Source organism: Muntiacus reevesi, chromosome 3, assembly GCF_963930625.1.
Source record: "Muntiacus reevesi chromosome 3, mMunRee1.1, whole genome shotgun sequence".
Classification (NCBI taxonomy): domain Eukaryota; kingdom Metazoa; phylum Chordata; class Mammalia; order Artiodactyla; family Cervidae; genus Muntiacus; species Muntiacus reevesi.
The window spans coordinates 95,526,976-95,548,268 of NC_089251.1; the positions used below are offsets into that span (position 1 = coordinate 95,526,976).

A 21,293-nucleotide genomic window follows, 5' to 3' on the forward strand; every position below is an offset into this window, starting at 1 on the left:
GGTGTACATGTGTTCCCCATCCTGAACCCCCCTCCCACCTCCCTCCCCATCCCATCACTCTAGGTCATTGCAAGGTATAAGGTTCCCTAGCTGGATTTTGAATGTGTCTCTTGTCTTTTGAACCAGAGGTTCATTTTCCCAGGGAAAGGGCCACACAGAGATACCCTTACATCGTTTTGTAAATATGCGATAGATTCTCATTAAGGATTAAAGAGTCTGTGCCTTAACTTCACTGCATCCTTTCCTAAGCCTGGGATGAACAGGTGTGATTGTTCTCTGTATTAACAACAAACAGTCTTCCCTGACTGTCTCTTTTACAGACTCTTTCCTATTAAAGATGAACAGTGTGTACTTAGTGAAATCCATTTTTATTCTGAACTTAAAGTCATCTTTCTTTTTTGCCTGAATGCAATTCTTTTTTTTCCTCTGTTTCATTGAGATATAATTGACCTACAGCACTGAGTATGTACAGCATAGTGAATTACATATATTGCAAAATGATTCACAGTAGGTTAACATCCATCATGTCATTTGTTATGCAGTTGCTCAGTCGCGTCCAACTCTTTGCAGCCCCATGGACTGCAGCACACCAAACTTCCCTGTCCTTCACCATCTGCCAAATCTTGCTCAAACTCATGTCCATTGAGTCGGTGATGCCATCCAACCATCTCATCCATCTCTGTCTTTCCCTTCTCCTCCTGCCTTCAGTCTTTCCCAGCATCAGGATCTTTTCTAATGAGTCAGCTCTTTGCATCAGATGGCCAAAGTACTGGAGCTTCAGCTTCAACATCAGTCCTTCCAATGAATATTCAGGACTGATTTCCTTTAGGATGGGCTGGTTGGATCTCCTTTGCAGTCCACGGGACTCTCAAGAGTCTTCTCCAACACCACAGTTCAAAAACATCAATTCTTCGGCACTCAACCTTCTTTATGGTCCAGTTCTCACATGTATACATGACTACTAGAAAAACCATAGCTATGACTATACAAGACCTTTGTTGGCAACGTAATATCTCTGCTTTTTTTTTTTTTTTTTTAATATCTCTGCTTTTTAATATGCTAAGTTTGTCGTAGCTTTTCTTCCAAGGAGCAAGTGTCTTTTAATTTCATGGCTGTAGTCACCATCTGTAGTGATTTTGGAGCCCCAAAAATAAAGTCTTGGAGCCCCAAAAATAAAGTCTCTCACTGTTTCCATTGTTTGCTTGTCTATTTGTCATGAAGTGACGGGGCTGGATGCCTTGATCTTAGTTTTTGAATGTTGAGTTTAAAGACAACTTTTTCACTCTCTTCTTTCACCTTCATCAAGAGTTCCTCTTCGCTTTCTTCCATAAGGGTGGTGTCATATGCATATCTGAGGTTATTGATAACTCTCCCAGCAACCTTGATTCCAGCTTGTGCTTCTTCCAGCCCAGCATTTCTCATGATGCACTCTGCATGTAAGTTAAATAAGCAGGGTGACAAAATACAGCCTTGTCATACTCCTTTCCCAATTTTGAACCAGTCTGTTGTTGCATGTCCAGTTCTAACTGTTGCTTTTTGACCTGCCTACAGATTTCTCAGGAGGCAGGTAAGGTGGTCTGATAGTCCCATCTCTTTAAGAATTTCCCAGTTTGTTGTGATCCACACAGTCAAAGAAAGGCTTTGGCATAGTCAATGAAAGCAGAAGTAGATGCTTTCCTGGAATTCTCTTGCTTTTTCTATGATCCAGTGGATATTGGCAGTTTGATCTCTGGTTCCTCTGCCTTTTCTAAATCCAGCTTGACCATCTGGAAGTTCTCAATTCACATATTGTTGAAGCCTTCCTTGGAGAATTTTGAGCATTACTTAGCTAGTGTGTGAGATGAGTGCAGTTGTGCAGTTGTTTGAGCATTCTTTGGCATTGCCCTTCTTTGGCACTGGAATGAAAACTGACCTTTCCCAGTCCTGTGGCCACTGCTGAGTTTTCCAAATTTGCTGGCATATTGAGTGCAGCACTTTCACAGTATCATCTTTTAGGATTTGAAATTGTTCAGCTGGAATTCCATCTCCTCTACTAGCTTTTTTCATAGTGATGCTTCCTAAGGCCTACTTGACTTTGCATTCCAGGATGTCTGGCTCTAGGTGAGTGATCACACCATTCTAATTATCTGGGTCATGAAGATCTTTTTTGTATAGTTTTTCTGTGTATTCTTACTGCCTATTCTTAATATCTTCTGCTTCTGTTGGGTCCATATCATTTCTGTCCTTTATTGTGCCTATCTTCACATGAAATGCTCCCTTGGTATTTCTAATTTTCTTGAGGAGATCTCTAGATTTTTCCATTCTATTGTTTTCTTCTATTTCTTTGCGTTGTTCACTTAGGAAGACTTTCTTACCTCTGCTTACTATTCTTTGGAACTCTGCATTCAGATGGATGTATCTTTCCTTTTCTCCTTTACTTTTCACTTCTTTTGTTTTCACAGCTATTTGTAAGGCCTCCTCAGACAGCCATTTTGCCTTTTTGCATTCTTTTTCTTGGGGATGGTTTTGATCACTGTCTCCTATACAGTGTTAAAATACGTCTGTCCATATTTCTTCAGGCACTGTATCAGATCTGATCCCTTGAATCTATTTGTCACTTCCACTGTATAATCATATAGATACAAAAGAAAAAAAACCCCAAAACAACAAAAAAGGTTTTTTTTATTTTTATTAGTTGGAGGCTAATTACTTCACAACATTGCAGTGGGTTTTGTCATACATTGACATGAATCAGCCATGGAGTTACACATATTCCCCATCCCGATCCCCCCTCCCACCTGACCTCTCCACCTGATTCCTCTGGGTCCTCCCAGTGCACCAGGCCCGAGCACTTGTCTCATGCATCCCACCTGGGCTGGTGATCTGTTTCCCTATAGATAATAAACGTGCTGTTCTCTCGAAACATCCTACCCTTGCCTTCTCCCGCAGAGTCCAAAAGTCTGTTCTGTACTTCTGTGTCTCTTTTTCTGTTTTGCATATAGGGTTATCGTTACCATCTTTCTAAATTCTATATATATGTGTTAGTATGCTGTAATGTTCTTTATCTTTCTGGCTTACGTCACTCTGTATAATGGGCTCCAGTTTCATCCATCTCATTAGAACTGATTCAAATGAATTCTTTTTAACGGCTGAGTAATATTCCATGGTGTATATGTACCACAGCTTCCTTATCCATTCGTCTGCTGATGGGCATCTAGGTTGCTTCCATGTCCTGGCTATTATAAACAGTGCTGCGATGAACATTGGGGTGCATGTGTCTCTTTCAGATCTGGTTTCCTCAGTGTGTATGCCCAGAAGTGGTATTGCTGGGTCATATGGCAGTTCTATTTCCAGTTTTTTAAGAAATCTCCACACTCTTTTCCACAGTGGGTTTTTTTCTTGTGATGAGAAATTCTAGGACCTGCTCTGTTAGCAACTTTGGAATATACCACATGGCAGTGCTAAGTATAGTCATCATGGTATACATACATCCCCAGGACTCATTTGTCTTTTAAGTGGAAATCTGTACCTTTTGACCCCCGCCATCTTATTCTACAACCCACCCACAACTCCTGCCTCTGGTAAAACCACGAATCGGATCCTTCTATATGACTGGAATGATTTGTTATATTGTTTTAGATTTCACTTACAATATCATATAGTATTTGTCTTTCTCTGACTTATTTCACTTACCATAATGCCCTCAAGGCGCATCCAGATTTATAAAGCAGTGTTTTAGATTATGTAAATCATGTTGGTGACATCTGTCCGTTATTCTCTGAAACTGAGGACAGTTTTATCAGTCTTGTGTCTCCAAGTGAGAGGGGAACAATATAACATACAGTTGGTGTCAGGGGCTACTCTGGGACACACCCAGGACCTGAAAGAGTGCCTTGTGTTAATATATTCCAGAAGTGTGCTTTTTAAAAGAATTGGAGTGTTTTATGTTGTTAGTTTCCGCTGTGTACCAGGGTGCACCAGCTGTGTGCACACGGTCCCCTTCCCCCCAGCCTTCTGTTAGTTTCCGCTGTGTACCAGGGTGCACCAGCTGTGTGTGCACACGGTCCCCTCCCCCCCACTCCTCTGTTAGTTTCCGCTGTGTACCAGGGTGCACCAGCTGTGTGCACACGGCCCCCTCCCCCCACCCCTCTGTTAGTTTCCGCTGTGTACCGGTGCGCACCAGCTGTGTGTGCACACGGTCCCCTCCCCCCACCCCTCTGTTAGTTTCCGCTGTGTACCGGTGCGCACCAGCTGTGTGTGCACACGGTCCCCTCCCCCCAGCCCTCTGTTAGTTTCCGCTGTGTACCAGGGTGCACCAGCTGTGTGTGCACACGGTCCCCTCCCCCCAGCCCTCTGTTAGTTTCCGCTGTGTACCGGTGCGCACCAGCTGTGTGTGCACACGGTCCCCTCCCCCCACCCCTCTGTTAGTTTCCGCTGTGTACCAGGGTGCACCAGCTGTCTGTACACACGGTTCCCTCCCCCACCCTCTGTTAGTTTCCGCTGTGTACCGGTGCGCACCAGCTCTTTGTGCACACGGTCCCCTCCCCCCGACCCTTCTGTTAGTTTCCGCTGTGTACCAGTGCGCACCAGCTGTCTGTACACACGGTTCCCTCCCCCACCCTCTGTTAGTTTCCGCTGTGTACCGGTGCGCACCAGCTGTGTGTGCACACGGCCCCTTCCCCCCACCCCTGTTAGTTTCCGCTGTGTACCGGTGCGCACCAGCTCTGTGTGCACACGGTCCCCTCCCCCCACCCCTCTGTTAGTTTCCGCAGTGTACCAGGGTTCACCAGCTGTGTGTGCACGCGGTCCTCTCCCCACCCTCTGTTAGTTTCCACTGTGTACCAGTGCGCACCAGCTGGGTGTGCACACGGTCCCCTTCCCCCACCCCCTTGGTCATCACAGGGCGCTGAGCTGGGCTCCCTGTGCTGTGGGGCAGCTTCCCGCTAGCTGTCTGTCTCACACTTGCATTGCTCGTGTGTGTGTCCACAGAGGGATACAGTATAAAGGGAAAGAAATCAGGAATGAGATTAACCGATTGTTGTTCATGTTCAGCTAAATTTATTCACTTCTGGATTATCAGGCCCTGGAGAGCATTTGGTTTGTTTAATGTTATTTTGCCTGATTCTGTGTTCTGGTTAATACTTTTAGTTTTGAAACTTAATTTAAAAACACAAACTGAAACAAAAATATACTATATATATATATATATATATATATATATATAATATATAGAGTAATACCTACACTCACTATTTAAAAAGAAAAATTACTAAGCAAAATTTAAAGGGTCTTATCCTGTCTGTGCCTATAGTCCCACTTTGTACAGTAATTACTGTTAACAGTATATGGTGAATCTCATTCCTGGTTTCTTTCCCTTTTTACTGTATCCCTCTGTAGACACACACACAAGCAATGCACTCTTACTTTTTTTCCACATAGAAATGAGATTGTGCTACACACAGTGGTCTGCAGTTTCTAAAATTTTATGGCCACACCATGTAGCATGTGGAATCTTATTTCCCTGACCAGGGATCGACCCTGTGCTGCCTGCATTGGGGGCGTGGAGTCTTAACCACTGGTTCTCCAGAGAAGTCCCTGCAGTTTTTACCATGGACATTCTTCTCGAGTCAGTATCTGCAGATCTTTTCTCATTCTTTTTTAGTGACAACAGAATTTGATTGTAGGGCTGAACCACATTTTATTCACCTTTCACCTGCTGAAGGACATCTGTCTTGTTTCCAGTTTTTTCTGCTTTATAAACAGTGCTGTGCAGAGCATCCTTGAGCCTTTCTCTAGACACCTGTGCTGCTGTTTCTGTAGGATGGGTTCCTTAGGGATGCTCAAACCAAATTTCAGTCACTGTTGCTAAAGTGTTCTAGATCTTTCAAATTTCAGTTCCACTGATGATATCTAGAAGTGTTCATTTCCTAATGTTTCACACTCAGCTATCATTTAATATTATGGATATTTAAAAATTTTGCTAGCCTTGTAGAAAATTGCATTTCGTTTTTTAAAAAATATTTATTTATTTGATCGCACTGGGTCTTAGTTGCGGCATGTGGAATCTTCAGTGTTCATTGAGGCATACGGGACCTTTAGTTGTGGCATGCAAACTCTTGCTGCAATATGTGGGATCTGGTTTCCTGATCAGGGATTGAACCTGAGCCCCCTGTGTTGAGAGTACCGGCATCTTAGCCACTGTACCACTAGGGAAGTCCCAGAAAATTGCATTTCATTTTAACTTAAATTTGCGTACTCATTAGTGAGGTTGCATACCCTTTTGTAAGTTTGCTGGCTAATTGTCTACTTTCTTGTATCATCTCTTCTTATCCTTTGCTGATTTTTGTATTGGCTTCTAGGAGTCTGTGTAAATTGGTTGCACTGGTCTTTAACTTTTATAACTGTGTTCTTCTGGATAGGATTCTGAGGGCCTCTGGCTAGCATGACAGGATGACAAAAATATACATGCAAATTCATAGTGTGTCTTGGGTTTTGAGAAATGGGAATTTACGAGACCTTCATTTTACACTTAAAAGTTCTTACAGTACTTGTCGTCATTCTGCAAAGGCTTGTTGAGGACTGCTGGTAATATGCAGTAAAGTTATAAATGGCATTTTGGTCTCCATCTGAGCTTAGGCACTTGGATATTAGGGATATGTACTTGTTTCTCTGCCATCCTCATGGTTTGCAAAGGGCACTGATGTTGTGAAAGGATTCCAAGTCAGTGAGCCAAAATGTCCCCAGAGATGATTTAGTACAGGTGTAAAAGATACATTCTGAAGAGCCTAACTGGTCCTCAGTGATCAGTGATGGGGCCAGTGTTGACTGCCTTAGTTTTCAGTCTATGCCCAAGACTTCAAATGGTCCTTTTTTTTTCTTTCATTTAAAATTTTTGACTTGTTAATATAGTCATGTGGTTAAAAATTCAGACAATATAAAAAAAGCATGTAGTAAAAAGGCTTGCTTCTTGATCTGGGTGCTTGCCCCTGTCTTCCATCCCCACAGGTAACCAGCATTGCTAATTTCTTCTGTAGCCTGTAGATTTATTTAGTAGTTTTAAACTTTTGAATAATATGATTTTAAGCGAAAATATCAGAATAAAAATTGTACGACTTTTTTCATTAAAACAATGATAGCTGAGCTGTACATTTCAAAATTGCAAAAATGGGTTCTTCCCCGTGATTAAGATACTGTGCTTCCACTGCAGGGGGCATGGGTTAAATCCATGGTCAGGGAACTAAGATCCCGCATGCCACATGACCCAAAAAAATAGAAAAAAATTTTTTTAAAATTATTAAAATGGTAAATTTGATTAAGTATATTTAACTACAGTGAAAAAAAGAAACCTTAATTTTTTAAAAATGTCAAAATTATATATTCATGCAGGCAAGGACTACAGGGTAATAAGCGGAAACTTTTACATGTCTTGTTGGGAGCGATGACACCGTTTTTTCATTTTTTGTGTTTTAATATTGCTTATTTGCTACTTAATAATTTTGCAAAGCAAGTGAGGAGAGAAGGCTTGGCTTTGGCCTTCCTTCCGTGTGTGGCCTCCCTGGGGAGTCACCGTCCCTTACAGGCCCCTCTCCTTCCTGGTAGAGAGAACACATGATGAGCTGCTACTGGGAGCAGCCCCGGCCCATGGCCCCACGCCACGACCCCAGCAGGCCCTACGCAGAGCAGTACCGCATAGACGCCCAGCAGTTTGCACGCCTATTCCAGCTCGTCTCGCCGTGGACCTGTGGGGCCCACACGGAAATCCTTGCCGAAAGGACTTTCAGGCTTCTGGACGAAAACATGGACCACCTTATCGAATTCAAAGCATTTGTGAGCTGCCTCGGTATGACTCTGTGGGTCTTTTCTGCAGTAGTTCATACGGGACGTGTGTCTGTGAACACAAGACAAAGGGATAGTGAAGCAGGCACATCCACTCAATGAAATAGATCTGTGACTCGCCCAGTGTGATTGTGGGACTGTAAAAAGCCCTTGCTGGTTGTTTATTTTATACATAGTGGTGTGTATGTTAATCCTAGCCTCCTCATTTGTCCTTCCCACTACCCACGTTTCTAACTCTTGCAGCTAAAATTAAAATCTTTCTGAAGCTGTGAGGCCAGACGAGATTCCCCAAGGTTATTTGCGGCTCTTTTCCCGTTTTCCTTTCACACACACTATGTCTGGAGAGGTGGGAGGTGAAGTGTCAGGTCACAAACACCGGCCTCATTGCGTCCTCTCTGCGCTGACTCTGCGCCCTGACACCTGGATTTGACCCGTTTGCCTCTGCTCAGTCTCTCTCTCCCTTTAATTTTGCAGATATTATGTACAATGGAGAAATGAATGAGAAGATTAAACTGTTATATCGGCTGCATATCCCTCCAGGTAAGAAAGTCTAAGTAGAAAATTAGAATTGTGCCTGTTGTGCCTTCGCCTGGACCAACTTTGAGCACGACCTTGAGGTTCTTCTCTTTTTAAACGTATTCAAACTTGAGGCAGTAGACATTTCAACTTTGGAGTGGCTGATGACAGGTTTGATGTACTGTATTGTGTGGTCTGTGGCAGGGGTGCCCAAACCCGAGGGTGCATCAGAATCATTTGGGTAGCCTATTGTAACACAGGATGCCTGGCCTACCCATTCTGATTGACTAGGTCTGAGGACCACACTTTGAGAACCACCTGCCTGTGGGATGGGGGGAAAACAAACCCTGGTTGCCTCAATAGATGGTTATTGTAGCTTACTGTTTTGTTTTTTTTTTTTTTTCCATTGAGGGAAAACTGGTATATAATATTGTATTTAGTTTCAGGTGTAAAACATAATGTTCAGTCTTTGTATACACTAGAAAGTGATCACCACAGTAAATCTCATTACCATTTGTCACCATAAAATTGACCTCCTTCACCTGTTTTGCCCACCTCTCAACTGCTTTCTCCTCTGATAACCATCTGACCTCTGTATCGAGGAGTTTCATTTGTTTGTTTCATTTTTTAGATTGCACATATGACTGAAATTGTATAATATTTGTCTTTCTCTGACTTATTTTGCTTAGTATAATGCCCACAAGGTCCATCTATATTGTTGCAAATGATAAGATTTTCTTCCTTTTTCTGGCTGAGTAGTATTCTATTGTGTGTATGTATGCATGTGTGCAACTTTACTGAGTTCATATATACCAGTTTTTTTGTGGAACCTTTAAGGTTTTCTACATATGGTATCATGTCATCTGCTTTCCTTGTGGCTCAGCTGGTAAAGAATCCACCTGCAATGTGGGAGACCTGGATTTGATCCCTGGGTTGGGCAGACCCCCTGGAGAAGGGAAAGGCTGCCCACTAGAGTTCCATGGACTGTATAGTCTCTGGGGTTGCAGAGAGTCGGACATGACTGAGCGACTGTCACTTTCACTTAAGATTTTCTACATATGGCGTCATGTCATCTGTAGATGGTGACACTTTTACTCCTTCCTTCCCACTATGGGTGCCTTTTAGTTCTGGTTCCTGCCCAGTTGTCTGGCAAACACTTCAGTAATATGTTGAATAAAAGTGGGCAAAAGTAGGCATCCTTGTTTTGTTCCTGCTCTTAGAGGAAATGGCTTTTAGCTTTTCACCATTGAGTATGATGTTAGCTGTATTTGTCATATGGCTTTTATTTCATTGAGGTACATTTCCAAAATCACTGCAGATGGTGACTGCAGCCATGAAATTAAAAGATGCTTGCTTCTTGGAAGAAAAGTTATGACCAACCTAGACAGCATATTAAAAAGCAGAGGCATTACTTTGCCAACAAAGGTCCGTCTAGTCAAAGCTTTGGTTTTTCCAGTAGTCATGTATGGATGTGAAAGTTGGACTCTAAAGAAAGCTGAGCACTGAAGAATTGATGCTTTTGAACTGTGGTGTTGGAGAAGACTCTTGAGAGTCCCTTGGACTTCAAGGAGATCAAATCAGTCAATCCTAAAGGAAATCAACCCTGAATGTTCACTGGAAGGACTCATGCTGAAGCTAAAACTCCAGTACTTTGGCCACTTGCTACGAAGAGCTGACTCATTGGAAAAGACCCTGATGCTGAAGGCAGGAGGAGAAGGGGACGACAGAGGATGAGATGGTTGGATGGCATCACTGACTTAATGGACATGAGTTTGAGTAAGCTCCGGAAGTTGGTGAGGGACAGGGAAGCCTGGTGTGCTGCAGTCCATGGGGTTACAAAGAGTCAGACACAACTGAGCAACTGAACTGAACATTTCCTAAATAACCACTTTGAGAATTTTTATCATAAATGTATACTGAATTTTATCAAATGCTTTTTCTGCATCTATTGAGACAATCATACAATTTTTATCCCTGATTTTGTTAATGTGGTGGGTTGGATCATGTTGATTTATGGATATTGATGCATCCTTACATTGCTGTAATAAATCCCACTTGATCATGGTATATAATCCTTTTAATATATGTTTGAATTAGATGTGCTCATGCTTTGGGGCTTTTACATCTCTTTTCATTAGGGATATGGGCCTATAATTTTCTTTTTTTTTTTTATGGTATCCTTGTTTGGTTTTGATATGTGGGTAATTCAGGCCTTTTAAAATCACTTTTGAAGTATTCTCTCTTCAGTTTTTTTCGAGTTTGAGAATATTAGGTATTAAATCTTGAATGTTGGTAGAATTCACTAGTGAAATCGTCTGGTCTTGGGGTTTTGTTTGTTGTTGTTGTTGTTGAGTCACTCAGTCGTGTCCGATTCTTTGTGACCCCGTGGACTGCAGCACGCCAGGCTTCCCTGTTCTTCATTATCTCCTGGAGTTTGCTCAGACTCATGTCCCTCGAGTCAGTGGTGCCATCCAACCATCTCATCCTCTGTTGTCCCCTTCTCCTCCTGCCCTCAATCTTTCCCAGCATCAGGGTCTTTTCCAATGAATTGGCTCTTCCCAGCAGGTTGCCAAAGTATTGGCGCTTCAGCTTCAACATCAATTGCTGACTCAATATTCTTTTCTTTTTAAATTATTTTAGTGGAGGATAATTTCTTTACAATATTGTGATGGTTTTTGCCATACATCATGTACTATTGATCTGTTGAGATTTTCTGTCTGTTCATGATCCAGTCTTAGAAGACTGTATGTTTCTAGGAATTTACCCTTTTCCTCTAGGTTATTCATTTTGTTGTATAATTGTTCATATGAGTTTCTCTGATCTTTTGTCTGTGATGTCAGTTGTAACTTCTCTTTCATTTCTGACTTTGAGCTCTCTTTTTCTTGGTAAGACTTGGTAAAGGTTTGTCAATTTTGTTGATTTTCTCAAAGAAACAGGTCTTAGTTTTATTGACTTTGTCTAGTGTCTTTTAAATCTCTATTTCATTTATTGCTATTAATTTCCATTAGAACTACTTTTGCTGTATCCTGTAGATTTTGAAATGTTATATTTTCATTTGTCTCAAGGTATTTTTAAAATTTTCTCCTTGATTTCTTTCTTGACCTACTGGATGTTTAACCTCCATATAATTTGTGGTTTTTCTAGTTTGTTTGTTTGTTTGTTTTTTGGTAATTGATTTCCAGTTTCATACTAATGGGGTTGGAAAAAATGCTTGATATGATTTCAGTCTTCTTAAATTTATTGAAACTTGTTTTCTTGGAGAATGTTCCTTGTGCACTTGAGAATATGTATTCTGCTACTTTGGGATGGAATGTGTTGTATGTATGTGTGGCTTAAGGCTGATGCTTCATTATTGATTTTCTGTCTCGATGTTCTATCCATTAATGTAAGTGAGGTCTTAAAGTCCCCGACTAGCGCTGTATTGCTGTCGGTTTCTCCCTTTAGCTCTGCTAATATTCGCCTTATTTGTTTAGGTGTGCCTCTCCTGGGTGCATAAATGCTTACACATGCTATATCTTCTTGTCGGGTTGACCGCTTTATCATTATGTAACGCCCTTCTTTGTCTTTTATTCCAGTTTTTGTTTTAGTCTATTTTGTGTAATATAAGTATAGCCACCCCAGATTTCTTTTTGTTTTCATTTGCAGGGACTGTCTTTTCCATTCCATCACTTTCAGTTTGTGTCCTACTATCTGAGTCTTTTTTTCTTGTTTTTTCATCCATTCAGTCACTCTGTTTTTTTATTGGAGAATTTAGTCTGTTTACATTTAAAGTAATTATTGATAGACATGTACTTATTGCTTTCTTGTTAATTGCTTGTTGTAGTTCCTCTCTTTTCCTTTTTTCTCTCTTCCCTTATGGTTTGATGACCTTCTGTGGTGTTACATTTAGATGTCTTTCTCATCTTTTGTGTAGGTTTTTGCTGTGTGGTTATCACAAGTTTCACTGTATGACAGCCTATGTATATATATAGATCTATATAGATATCTATACATAGATCTATACAGATCTATACCAGTCTGTTTTAAGTTGATAGCAATTTAAGTTTACATGTATTCTAAGAATTATGTGTTTTTACTCCCTCCTCCTACATTTTACTTTTGATGTGAAGTTTTACATATTTTATTTTTTTATATCCTTTGGGCTATTATGCTCTACTTAATTGTACTACTTTTGTCTTTTAACCGTTTTACTAACTTTGTAGGTGGTTGAGCAATATCTATGTTGCCTTTATCAGTCAGATTTTGACTCTGCTATGTTTTCTTGTTGCTAGTTAGGGCTTTTTCTTTTTAGCTTAAAGAAGTCCATTTAACCTTTCTTATAAGGCTGGTTCAGTGGTGGTAAAGGCCTTTATCTATTGTTTGGAAATGGTTTCTCTCTCCTTTAATTCTGAATAATAACCTTGCTGGGTGGAATACTCTTGATTGGAAGTCTTTTTTTTCCTTTTAGCACTTGGAAAGTATTGTGCCACTCCCTTTGGCCTGCAGCTTCTGCTGAAAAATCAGCTCAGTCTTATGGGGGTTCCACTGTACATAATAACATTGTTTAACAAATGGAAGAGAAATATTCCAGATGATCTGATACCACATCAGATGATACAGGGATGAACAGGTATCCTAGAAGATTACTAAAACTGGAGTTTTCATTGCAAAAAATTGGTCGATATGTAGGTATTGGTCATTTTACTCAGCTAGTTGCACTAATTGGACTTCCATAAGACAACTTCCTGGAAGAGCATTATATACATTAGGAAGAAGCATCAAAACCAGCTACTGAGAATGATGTATTGGAATTCATAAATGAAGACGAATGAGGCATTGGAGGTTTCCTGTAAGAGAGCCTGCTGAGAGTGGAGCTGACAGCGTGGGCTCTGTTCCTTCTGGGAACTCCGGGATGCAGGGAATATACTGTCAGACTTGCAGAGCGGCTCCCAGAGGGATCCCTGCTGCTCTGGACCCATGTGAAGTGATGCTTTCAAAATGCTGACTCAAGTAAAATTGGAGCTGCTTCAGTCTTTGTGTTCAGCTTTAGGTGAAGAAGTAGAGATTTCTTCCTGAGGTTGTTTACATGCCAGAGTGCATCTGCTGTCCAAAAGAAGAGTTTTTTCAGGATGTGAGTTAGTTTGGCTTAGAGGTAAAGAATCCTCCTGCCAATGCGGGAGACATGGGTTCGATCCCTGATCCAGGAAGATCCTACAGGCCTCAAGAGCAACTAAGCCCCTGTGCCACAACTGTTGAGCCCATGCTCTAGAGCCCAGGAGCTGTGAATACTGATCCCACATGCCACAGCTACTGAAGCTCATGCACCTGGATTCTGTGCTCTGCAACAAGAGAAGCTACCACAACGAGAAGCCCGAGTAACTCGCCACAACGAGAGAAAAGCCTGTGCAGCAGTGAGGACCCAGCACAGCCAAAAATAAATGTCTTTAAAGAGTTCAGTTAAAAAGAAAGATGTTATAAATGATTCCAAGTTACTGTTTAATTGAAGATAGTTTTATTTTGCTGCACTGTACATCATGCCAGATCTTAGTTGCCCACCGGGGACCAAACCTGTACCCCTCTGCAGTGGAGTCCTAACCACTGAACCACCAGGGAAGTCTCAAAGATAGTTATTTTAAAAAGGACTTAAAATGCTGAAAACCTGAGTGAACTTCATTGAAAATTTGAAGATCACATGAAAACATTAATGTGCACTGACAAAATATGGATTCAAAGCAGAAATTCATCTTAGAAAAATGTGAGGTTATAAATGCTTCATTAATGATGTTTAGTCAGTATTTGTAATTTGAATCCTGAAGTATAATTATAGACTAAAACAGCAATATCTATATATGAGAAGTTTATATCAATATCTGTATAAATTTTTAAATACTTGATATGAAAAAATGGCTGGATTTAAAATTCAGTCATATTATGGGACTTCCCTGATCAAGGAACTAGATTCTGTGTGTTGCAACTAACAGCAAAGATCCTGCATGTTGCACCTAAGACCTAGTGTAGCCAGATAAATAAATAAATACTAAAAACAGGAAACCAAAATTCAGGAAACCATATTATCAAAACAACTCAGATTTGTTAGTAAGGGAGAATCATCATACACTTGAAGTAAAACCAAAACATTTGAACCATTCAAATTCTCAGTACTGGCAAGAAAGCAGTTTCCATCAAGTACAGCAAAATGCCATTTGCTTCTACCTTCTTGTCCAAATAGTTTCTCATTGAGGGTGATAGTCCATTTGAAGAGGTTGTTATTTAAAAATCCCAATCAGGAATTGCATGGAGACATTTCAATATAATATTAGTATGAAAACTAATATTAAAAAGTCCTAAGCATGCTAAGATTTCAGTACCATTTGACCCATTTTGTTACTTGGGAAAATGTATTTTGTTCCATTGCCCTTGATTAAAGACTGCATCTTGGAAGTTCAAGTCCATTGACAGAATCGCTACACTTTTGAAGTCTGTGCAGTACAACTGAAAGTATACTAGATCTTTGCAAGGTGGCTATGCTCACTGCTCTACCACCAACACTGAAATACATGAAATCTTTGCATGACATTGTCTGCTTCGTCCAGAGTACCTGCAGATAAGACCCATAAGTACTGATATTAATATATATGGGCTTCCCATATATATTATGGGAAGTGCAGGAGATACAGGAGACCTGGGTTCGATCTCTGGGTTGGGACGATTCCCTGGAGAAGGAAATGGCAACCCACTCCAGTATTCTTGCCTGAGAAATCCCATGGACAGAGAAGCCTGGGGGCTACCGTCCACAGGGTCACAAAGAGTCAGACACGACTTAAGTGCCTGAAAAACAACAACGACTACTGGTATAAAACCGTAGATTTCATGGAATAGTCACTGTGGATGACAACCTGAGTAGTAGTATGGAATGGGAAATCATGTGTTTGAAATTACTATCAAGACACACGGCATGTGACAACTACTTTTTGTCTAAGAAAAAAGTTGTGGCACCCAGGTCACGTCCACCATATTGGTTCTTCACTTTTTGGTCAGCTTTTTCTTATGGTTATACTAAGAAACAATACTGAAGATAAAATCTATAATCTCCTGCCCTTGAGAGTGTGCTGATACGTCAGAATACCTGCTGGAACAAGGGACTGAAGGATCGTTACACCACTCTAAGGACCAGATTATTAATGGACATGACCCAACTGACATACACGAAGAAGGCTTATCTGCTAACGTGGAAATATGTGAACTAAATGATGACTCCAGTCATGAAAGATCAAGAACTTCTCCCAGAAGCTGGAGACAGTCAGTCTGAAGACTCAGATTCTGAAAATGGATGCTGTACTATGGAAACTTGCAAAGGTCAACTTCTCACAGGATCCAGAAGTGATAGTTTACATGTGATAACTTGGGCAGTACTGATGCCAGCTGCATCAGAAATGATGCCAGGCTTATTCGATTTGGTGACAGATAGCTGAGGCTAGATGTAAGTCTGCTCTTTGGATTGGGATCCTGAGTTGAAAATATCACTTGAAGGTTTTGAAAAATATGAATAGTGTAGAATATAAACCTCTTAAGGAACCTTTTGTGAAATTAAAAGATTGCATTGAACTTCTTATAATTTTATTTTTATTATTTATTTTTGGCTGTGCTCCATCTTCATTGCTTTTGCTTGGGCTTTCTCTGGTTGTGGCAAGCAGGGGGCTACCCTTTATTGCCATGTACCAGCTTCCATTTCAGTGGCTTCTCCTGTTGCAGAGCACAGGGTGTGGGGCACGCGGGCTTCAGTAGTTCCAGCTCTTGGGCTCGAGAGCACAGGCTCAGTAGTTGTGACTCACAGGCTTAGTTACTCCCCAGCATGTGGGGTCTTCTCAGATCAGGGATCGAGCTCGGGTCTCCTGCATTGACAGACAGAATCTTTACCACTGAGCCACCAGGGAAGCCCCTCCATTGAACTTTTTAAAAGAGAAAAGCTAAGTGCTTAAGACCCCTGATACTATGCAAATTGTCAAGGAGCCACTAAGATTGGATCTGTAGTCCCAGTGAGTGTCCAGTATGTGTCACAGCTCAGGAGGTTTTCTAGATTATATATCTGGGACACAAGTTGGAGAGTGTGGTTGATCTTCCTATCTGAATGATGACTTGGGTATACTGGAATTCCTAATTGAACCAAATGCAAGTCTGTGCTGTTAGAAGTTGGTTGCTGTTTCTAGCCACCATGGAGAGGTAAAGGAGGGGCACTGTTTGGCTTTTTCAAGGAGAAAATATGATGGAAAATGGTATTATTATTTAACTTTTTATTTTGTATTGGTCGTTGTTGTTCAGTTGCTCAGTTGTGTCCACCTCTTCACGACTCCATGGACTGCAGCATGCCAGGCTACCCTGTCCTTCACTATCTCCTGCAGTTTCCTCAAACTCATGTCCATTGAGTTGGTGATGCCATCCAAGCATCTCATCCTCTGTTGCCCCCTCTTTCTCCTGCCCTCAGGCTTTCCCAGCATCAGCATCTTTTCAGCGAGTCAGCTCTTTGTATCAGATGGTCAAAGTATTGGAGCTTCAGCATCAGTCAATTAATATTCAGGGTTGATTTCCTTTAGGGTTGACTGGTTTGACCTCCTTGCTATCTAAGGGACTCTCAAGAGTCTTCTCCAGCTCCACAGTTCAAAACATTAACTTGCTGGCACTCAGCCTTCTTTATGGTCCAACTCTCACATCCATACATGACTACTGGAAAAACTAGCTTTGACGATACGGACCTTCATCAGCAAATGATTTCTCTGCCTTTTAATACACTGTCTAGGTTGGTCATAGCTTTCCTTCCAAGGAGTAAGTGTCATTTAATTTCATGGCTGCAGTCACCCTCCACAGTGATTTTGGAGCCCAAGAAAATAAAGTCTGTCACTGTTTCCATTGTTTCCGCATCTATTTGCCATGAAGTGATGGGACCAGATGCCGTGATCTTAGTTTTTTGAATATTGAGTTTTAAGCCAGCTTTTTCACACTCCCCTTTCACCTTCATCAAGAGACTCTTTAGTTCCTCTTCTCTTTCTGCCATTAGGGTCATCTGCATATCTGTGGTTATTGATATTTCTCCCCCAGCAATCTTGACTCCAGCTTGAGCTTCATCCAGCCTGGTTATTTCGCATGATGTACTCTGCATATAAGTTAAATAAACAAGGTGATAATAGACAGCCTTGACATAGTCCTTCTCCAATTTTGAGTCAGTCTGTTGTTCCTGTCTGGGTCTTTGACCTGCATATAGGTTTCTCAGGAGGCAGGTCTCTCTAAGAATTTTCCACAGTTTGTTGTGATTCACACAGTCAAAGACTTTAGTGTAGTCAATGAAGCAGAAATAGATGTTTTTTTGGAATTCTGTTACTTTTTCTATGATGCAGTGGATGTTGGCAATTTGACTTCTGGTTCCTCTGCCTTTTCTAAATCCAGCTTTTTATGTATGGAAGTTCTCAGTTCATGTACAGTTGAAGCCTTGCTTGAAGAATTTTGAGCATGACTTTGCTAGCGTGTGAGATGAGTGCAATTATGCGGTAATTTGAACATTCTTTGGCAGTGCCCTTCTTTGGGATTGGAATGAAAACTTACCTTTTCTAGTCCTGTGCCACTACTAAGTTTTACAAATTTGCTGGCATATTGAGTGCAGCACTTTCACAGCATCATCTTTTAAGATTTGAAATAGCTATTTCAAATAACTCAGGAATTCCATCACCTCCACTAGCTTTGTTCGTAGTGATGCTTCCTAAGGCCCACTCCAGGATGTCTGGCTCTAGGTGAGTGACCACACCATCGTGGTTATCTGGGTCATTAAGACCTTTTCTGACAGTTCTGTATATTCTTGCTACCTCTTCTTAATATCTTCTTCTGATAGGTCCATACCATTTCTGTCCTTTATTGTGCCCATCTTTGCATCCCTTGGTATCTCGGATTTTCTTGAAGACATCTCTAGTCTTTCCCATTCTATTGTTTTCCTCTATTTCTTTGCACTGATCACTTATGAAGGCTTGCTTCTCTCTCTGTGCTATTCTCTAGAGCTCTGCACTCAGATGGGAATATCTTTCCCTTTCTCCTTTGGGTTGGAGTGTAGCTGAGTCACAATGTTGTGATGGTTTCGGGTGGACAGCAGAGGGACTCAGCCATACATATACATGATTCACGCTCCCCCAAACTCCTTTCCCATCCAGGCTGCCACATGACATTGAGCAGAGTTCCTGCTGTGCTATACAGTAGGCCCTGGTTGCTTACCTATTTTAAATGTAGCAGTGTGTACATGTCCATCCCAAGCTCAGTATCCCTTCCCCCCAGCAACCATAAGTTCATTTGGAAAATGGTGTTACTTTGATGACTGTAGCGTCAAGGGCATCTGAAGGCCACACAGTGTTGAAAGCAGTCTGTGTCCTCCTCTGCCAGAGATAAGCAGCTTTCAGTGGAACTGGTGTTTTCCCCCACAAGCATCCCATTTAGAAAGTGATGAGATAGCAGTGGTGATGACAGTGTTACAGGGAATGGACGTGCCCCCTGACTAATGATAGTCCCTGAAGCCACAGGGAGCCGTCTGTGCTGGTGTCTGTCTGTCGAAGCCATGCACTTATCCACCCGTCACACAGACATCTGAGATCAGGAGTTTCAGATAACCAAATGCAAATCCTTCATCCGACTTTTAATTTGTGCAGAATGTGAAGTGAGACACAGTGAAAGCATTAATAGGATTGTCTCTTAATCCATGTATAGTGCTCAGCTGTGATTTACAGGTATACTGGAATGTCAAAAGAAGATTACATTGATAGTTCATAATTTCATTTTAAAAGGTTGAAAAAACATTTAAGGATTGTATAGACTCTGTGGACTGTTTTTCCTAATGCACTGTAGCTTACATTTCTGAAAGAGGAGAGAACAGGATGAGCGTTTTCCAGTGAGCTCCCAGCCTCCTCACTGTCCCCTGGTGTCCAGTCCGGGTCCAGGTGCTTACTGCTGAGATGGAGGAGAGGGAGGTTGTTGAGCGCTGCTCTGAGGCTGGCTGGCCTTTTCTAGCTCCCTGTCACTGTTGATGCTTGACCTACCTCCTCTCTGGACACTCACCCAGCCTGTAAATTAATCACTGCTCTGTGCTCCCATGTTTGTGTATTAGTTTTTTTTATGAGAGCATCCTCCTAGAGTGACTTTTGTACACATTTATCCGCTGAGCTCTTTAGAGGGTAGGGATCTAGTATATGCTTGACATCCCAGTGGCTGTTACCTAGGAAGCAATTTCTATGGTGACTGCCTCAAGTACTATCCTGTGTTTGTAATTTTCCTCCTATTCAGTGTGAGTGGGCTTCCTTGATAGCTAAGTTGGTAAAGAATCCGGCTGCAATGCAGGAGACCCCAGTTTCATTCCTGGGTTGGGAAGATCCACTGAAGAAGGGATAGGCTACCCACCCCAGTATTCTTAGGCTTCCCTTGTGGCTCAGCTGGTAAAGAATCTGCCTGCAGTCCAGGAGGGCTGGGTTCAGTCCCTGGGCTGGGAAGATCCCCTGGAGAAGGGAAAGGCTACCCACTCCAGTATTTTGGCCTGGAGAATCCCATGGACTGTATCGCCCACGGGGTCACACAGAGTTGGACACGACGGAGCGATTTTCACTTTCAGCGAGTGGATTCTCACATGTGCCACTGCGTAGTTTGTTTTAGGCAAAGGGCAAAGCTGGGAAAAAGAAACGACTCAATAATTTTATGGGCAGGGGGGAGCGGTGAATAAAGACCAATGGGAAAGACAGAACTCCAAGCATCCTCCGCCTTTCAAATCCTGGAAACCTACTTTGCAAGTAGGAAGGAGGGTAGCTTGGTGCTACCAAGGCTTTGGCGCCATCTTGTGCCTATTTGTTGAATCACAACAGAATTTTGCCATTTATTTCTTCTCAGTGAATGGCTTATTATTTTGAAGTTTCAACATTTAAAAAATGAGGATCCTTTATATGCAGTCCCCTTTAGAATTTGTTTGGTAACAGCTTTATTCGTTTATAACCCACATACCATAGAATTCACTGACTGGATGTGTAGTCTCTGATTTTTCGTATAGCCATTACAAACCATTATCACAATTTTAGAGTATTTTTACCCCCAAAAAGCCTGCACCCTTACTCCTTGTCTGGCCCACACATTCCCTGCCTTCAGATGTCTGCTCGGGCTTTTCCGGCACGTGCAGCCATGCTGTGCACAACCTGTGTCTGCGCCCCGTTAGTACGTCTGCAGGGTTCATCCGTGTCGACGCCAGTGCTTACTCCTTTCTCAACAGCTGAACTGATACACTGCTGGGTTTGCCATGATTTGTTCATTTCAACTGATGAATACTTGGTTGGGTTTGTTTGGGGCTTCCCTGATCGCTCAGTTGGGAAACAATCTGTACTTTTTGGCTCTTTGGAACAAATACTGTTGTGAGCATTTGTGTACAGGTTCTGAGTGGGAATGCTGTCATTTCCTTTTGACGTATACCTAGGAGTGGAATTGGGTAAAAATGGCAACTTAATGACTTAGTTCTTGGTCACTGCCAAACTGTTTTCCAAAATGGCTATGCCATTTCATATTCATACCAGCAGTGTATTAGAGTTCTGATATAATTGGAGTTTTGTATATTTCCAGAAAACTTGTAACAGGTTTTGAATTCAGGAAAGCTGTTTTTAGTTTTTGCTATAAGTTATTTAAGTATACCATGATGTACTGAGAAAAAAAATTAGTTTAAAGCAATTACCCAGTATTACATCATCCAGAGGGGTTATTTCTAGAATTTATGTGTGTATGTATATACATACTTATAATTTGAAAAAATCCATTTTTAACCACATGGACATTTTTCTAGGTCAGTATCAGCATTGTCTTATGAATTTGTGTCATTACAGTACCTACAGACATCAGGGAAAAGACATCATGAGTGTGTCAGATGCTTTTGACTTCTTGGCATACACAGGGCTCAGACCAGGGAGGACCCTGCAGCCCTCAGACTA

The 21,293-nt window shown here is 41.6% G+C and overlaps 1 protein-coding gene across 3 annotated transcripts in view; it reads left to right on the forward strand.

The window, feature by feature from the left end:
* TBC1D8 (TBC1 domain family member 8) overlaps positions 1 to 21,293 on the forward strand; it is a 141,214-nt gene that overhangs the window by 115,489 nt on the left and 4,432 nt on the right. For all 3 annotated transcript variants that reach the window (XM_065929709.1, XM_065929710.1, XM_065929711.1), the window contains 2 exons: positions 7,579 to 7,819; positions 8,290 to 8,355. In XM_065929709.1, the coding sequence (XP_065785781.1) occupies positions 7,579 to 7,819; positions 8,290 to 8,355 (307 nt within the window). The remainder of the gene's footprint in view (positions 1 to 7,578; positions 7,820 to 8,289; positions 8,356 to 21,293) is intronic.